At 37.3% G+C, this 5190-nt stretch overlaps 1 protein-coding gene across 1 annotated transcript in view; it reads right to left on the minus strand.

Moving 5' to 3' along the window:
• The window catches only part of CALR3 (calreticulin 3), a 25211-nt gene that overhangs the window by 7217 nt on the left and 12804 nt on the right, over positions 1 to 5190 (minus strand). Inside the window, exon 5 of the mRNA XM_015809915.1 lies at positions 4652 to 4861. Within this exon, the coding sequence (XP_015665401.1) occupies positions 4652 to 4861 (210 nt within the window). The remainder of the gene's footprint in view (positions 1 to 4651; positions 4862 to 5190) is intronic.

The raw sequence follows: 5190 nt of genomic DNA on the forward strand, positions 1-5190 counted from the left end.
GCGGGACTGGCCTAGGGGAATTTTTAGAGGGGTTTTATTCATATTTTAATTAGACAACATTTAAATATTTCTTTTTAACTAATTTTAAATTTTGTAATTGTTTTTGATGTATTTTTAAATTGATTGTCAGCCGCCCTGAGTCCGCAAGGAGAAGGGCGGGATATAAATTCGATAAATAAATAAATAAATAAATAAATGTCTAGTAGTAGCAAAAATAACAAAATAACATATCTACTGGGAATCAGTATTGAGCAAATCCCTGGCATCTTGCTGAAAATGTTCTTATTTTAAAAAAAGAATAAAGGAGTGAGTCAGCAATCCTAAAAGTCAAGAAATGGCCTGTGACAATAAGGTAACATAAACCTCATGAAAAAACTGCTAATGCTATAATTTTTGTCATTATGGAATGTGAATATTAAATGAGCTTTGGCTGGGTCTGTAGCTCATGAAATGTTATTTCAAGGAACTCAGACAAATTCTAGTAAAAATCTTATAGCTCATAAATGAATAATAAGGGCCCAGCACTTTCAAAGAAATAATTATCAGCTGCATTATCATAAGAATAAGGAAAGGCACAAAGAAATTTAAAAGGAAAACACTAAAAAATGTTAGTAATTATATTTAACAAAGTTCCGGAAAAAAAGACTGGATGCATATAAGAAATGGAAAGAAGGGCGGGTCACAAGAGCAAACACATACAACTAAGCAGATATGCAGCAATACTGCCAAGAAACCTAAAGCTAATACTGGGAAGAGGCCCAAGTAATGTTTCAAACAAGCTGAGGGAGGAAATAATTCAGTAAAGACAAGGAAATGTTCAGGTGAAAAAAAGTGAAATATTCATATTTTGTCTCTTCAAAATTCTGTGCTATTTCCTATAAGTGTAGCTAAGAAACTATCAAGATTCCTGTCCAAGATTAGTAAAGAATTGGTCAGAAAATATCCAGCTACTTTCAATCTGCAGACACTCCTGAATAATGTTCATTTCCTGATGACTACACAGACACTTCCATGTGTGGGTTTTTTTTGGAGGGGGGGTGTAACAGTATCATGGTGATTTGCTACAGCCATTTTCTAATATGTCTTTTTCAAACTCTCAGCTCTGAAATTCATTGGAGATCTCCTGCCCAATTCCTAACCAGGTCTGGTCCTGCTAAACGTCTGGGGCCAGTCAAGGCAGATTGAGTCCTGACAGTTGTCGTACCATATCCAACCAAGTAAAGGTCTTTGATTCTCAAGACAAAATCAGTTCGGTAGCCCATCAAGAGTTAGCAGATCCATTTGAGGGAAGAGAGCTGGTTTTGTGCTGAGGGATTTTACATACAAGCCACTCAGCAGCAATAGCAGCTTATAGTGCTCTCTTTGGAGGTGACAAGCACTGGCAAATTGTACCAGTGCTAGAAATAACCTGTGCTGTAAAAATCGAAGTGGCCATTAAAGAACAGAAAAGCTAGAACTTCAGGCTTCTAAATAACCAATCTGTTTGTGCTCTGCTACAGAGTCAGCATGCCACCTACAGAGGAACCTAGGTGTTTACCTATGGCTTGTCCAAGCAGATCCAGTGGCAAAAAGGCTCAGGTGAGTCTAGAGTTAATAGAGAGTTCTGTGTAGCTCTCTGCTGCCATTTGTAGTTGTTCTTGTCAGTATGCACTGAGGCTGATGGTTGCTCACCTGAGCTTTTTTGCCTATGGTTCTGCTTTGGCAGAAGCAGGTTCCTCTGTAGGTGGCTTGCTGACTCTGTAGCAGAGGACAATCAGGTTGGTTATTTTGAAGCCTGAAGTTCTAGCTGGGTCCCCCATCTCTAGTGGATTCTACCACATCTGCCTTGATTCTAGTCAAGCCACAGTCTCCAACTATCTTAAGCAAACTTATATTTTCAGGGCCAGATTAGTTGACCCCTAACACAAAACAGGGATTTTATGATTTACATGCAAAACAAACTCTGAGAAATTCTGAAGAATAGATGTCACAGGAATATAAACACATTTATAAAGCAAAACAGAAGAGCCAGGCAAATAAAGACTGATCTGCCCAATTGCAATTACATATTAATGAGAAAGGAATCAATTTGTTACAGTGAGATAGAAACCCTGAGATACTGCTTAGTAAGAGGTAGTGCAGATTTTCCAAGAAAAAAAAATCTGCACTTTTTAAAAAAAACAACAGTTGTCATGGTTCCGAAAGAAGAAGTTCTTCAAAGAACTTTGAGGCATTGTTTACCTTAAAGAATCTTTAATTGCAACATAGCTTCCGTACATAGAGAAGCCAAAATCTGAATTCTCCTCCCCCAAACACACAGTATCTAAGCATAACTCACTCCTTCATTTAACAGTCATTAATCACGTTCTCCAATTAGTTTGAAGTGTGAACTTCCCTCCCGTTATCTCCTCTTATTACAACCAACCTTGAAGAATACTCTACTGAGATATTGTTATGGCTAACTAGTCCCCAAGCACATTCTTCCCCCTCCCCTCCAGCATCATCAAATTTTTACTCTAAAAGTAATACACAGGTTAAATAGAAAATGTCTGCATCTTCATATATTGTCAAGCAAGAACATCCGATGTTAGCAGCATTGACATCAGTTACTAGCTAATTTTATTGCAAATACTATTTACATAATTTATCTTAATATAAGCAAAGCAAAAGTCAGAGTCCTTTTTATATCCCAGTAGGCCAACTGGCTAATTGCCCATGAAGAACACTGAGAGGCTGCAGTCAGTCCAGAATGACCAATGCAGACAGTCATGGGTGTGTCTTATGGCATACCTCTGCTCCACGAGCTGCAGTCCTTAGCTTCTAGGTGGAATTAATCTTTGTACGTATGTACATACGTATGTACATACGTATGTACGTATGTATGTATGTATGTATACACATACACAAATATGTACATATATATTTGCTTTTCATTTTTTAATATTATTACCCATCCCAGTCATTTATTGTTATTTAATTATTGGCTATTTAAATAAATTTAAGATGTCGTTATCACCCATAGTATAAAACCCCTCAGTCTAGCTGTTTGAGAAACCTCATTTCCATTTTTCCTGCCTACCCTGTAACAATGGACAGAGTGGGTATGCTGTGGCTTCCATCTTTAAAGCAGCAGCATCTGATGGGAACTAGGTGACATGCTTTGTCAGCTGGGGTGCCTGTCCTCTGAAAATTATCTCCCGGATGGTTTGAACAGCTCTCACCCTGCTGTCCTTTTAATTAAACCTGAAGGCCTTCCACAGGCTCTGGAATAGGTAGGGATATATGCCTATCTTGAATGAGATTATTTTAATGGCTGGGATATGATGGCTCCCTTGCTAAAGCTCCCTTGCATTATTACTTTTTTATTGTTTTATAGATAAGATGTGTTTTGCATTGTGGATTGATATTATAAAGTCTATAAAATTTAATTCTAAATAAATCAATATGCATAGTTAAGAATTTAAACACAAGTAAAACCTAATTAAAATAATGGTTTTTCACATCTTTGTAAATTGCAACAGGAAAGAGGCCAGGGTACGACTATGGAAGAAGTACATTGCATAATATGAAGGCAACCACTGAGAAGGCTGATGACCTAATCTTGTCAGCCATTTCAGATTTCATGCATCTTCCCCGCATATAGGATGAAGTTGTTCACAAAAAAATGGGAAGGTGCATATCAGCAGCAGCTGCCAATTCTTCTTTTGCATGTCCTTCTACAAAGGACAAAGCTTTTAAGACCTGCTACATGCTTTTCCTACTAGACAAGATATACACTGTTTTTTCTCGTTCACCACTCATGCATCCTTTTTCTATAAAGGAGGAAACAAGAATAGCGGTTCTCCAGGTCCTAAACTAATAAAAGGATGTTAGTGGGTGAGTCTTTTCTTCCTTAACTCCTCAATCTGCATATTACTTCACCTACCAAGCAAGTGAAGGTTTGGATCTGATTCCTAGAGCAGACCCTTCATCCATATAATCTATTAATAATATAATGTAATGCAATGCAATGCCATGCTATTATAATAATATAGAAGAAAAAACTGGTGGATGGGATTTTGTCAAATTTGCAGTTGACACAGAATTTGGAAAACAAAACTGAAACTGAAGTCAACAAAAATTCAGAGAAAAATTCAAATGAGAGCAGTGGTACATACAAAGCAAAAAGATCTCAGGATTGTAGGTCCCCAATCATATCAAAAAGATCTCAGAATTGTTCAGCCCCTCACAATTTGAACAAAAGTGTGTGATGTATGGTTTCTATCTCATGAGAAGAAGTACCTTAACTGTCTCTATAACAGTAATCTAAGGTCATTTGGCATTCCGAGTCCAGTTGTGGATGCTGTACTTTAAAATGGAATGGACTTGGTGAAGAACAACAAAAATTTGTCAGCATCTTGTAGGTAGAAACACTGAAGGTACTTTCAGCCTGAGAAGACCTAATGGCATTTTTAAACCTTCAAAATGCTATCCCTAAGATGAAGAACGCTTATTCTCTGTTCTCACAAAATCCTACATTACAAGAGAATAGTGTTTGATCAAATGTTAGGACAATTACTTTAATCATAAGATCAATATACTCTCCTTGTGGCTAGCCATTTGTTGGGGATGCCCTAGCTCTGGATTTTTCACATTGGATAGGGGATTATCCACTTCCATCCTAGAGCATCACCTCTGGCTTAGTGTCCTCTGGATCATCAAGTTCAGCTTCATCATCCCAATTCTCTGGTTTCTTCACTGCTGGATCATTTATTCTCCTTGGTGTCAAGAAGTCCCAGTCATCTTCTAAAATGCCTGATATCACCATTTTATTATCAATTTTCACTTTATACGTGTGATCCGGTTTTAAAACCAGTGTATATAGGTGTGTGAACCCATCTACCTAAATAAAATGTGGAAAAAGATAAATATTAGTTTGTTTCAACACCTTCAGTAACACTAATTTCAGACAGATGGCCATAATAGTGTGCAGCAACACCACACAAGTCTAATAAGTGTGTAAAGTATTCATACAACTGTGGAGATTAACCAAAGCTACCTCATGTTTAATTAGTATTTTGACTTTGTGTATTGTATAAGTACGTGCAGACTGCCTTGGCAGTTGGAACACGTACGAAGTGCAAATAAATGTTATCTGTGTCAGTATCTAGCAAATAGCTAACCAGAAGGTTGTTATTTCCTCCTTGAGAGCGAGGTCTTTGTGTAAAATTT

This window comes from Protobothrops mucrosquamatus, unplaced genomic scaffold, assembly GCF_001527695.2.
Source record: "Protobothrops mucrosquamatus isolate PMUCROS unplaced genomic scaffold, P.Mucros_1.0 scaffold6, whole genome shotgun sequence".
NCBI lineage: Eukaryota > Metazoa > Chordata > Lepidosauria > Squamata > Viperidae > Protobothrops > Protobothrops mucrosquamatus.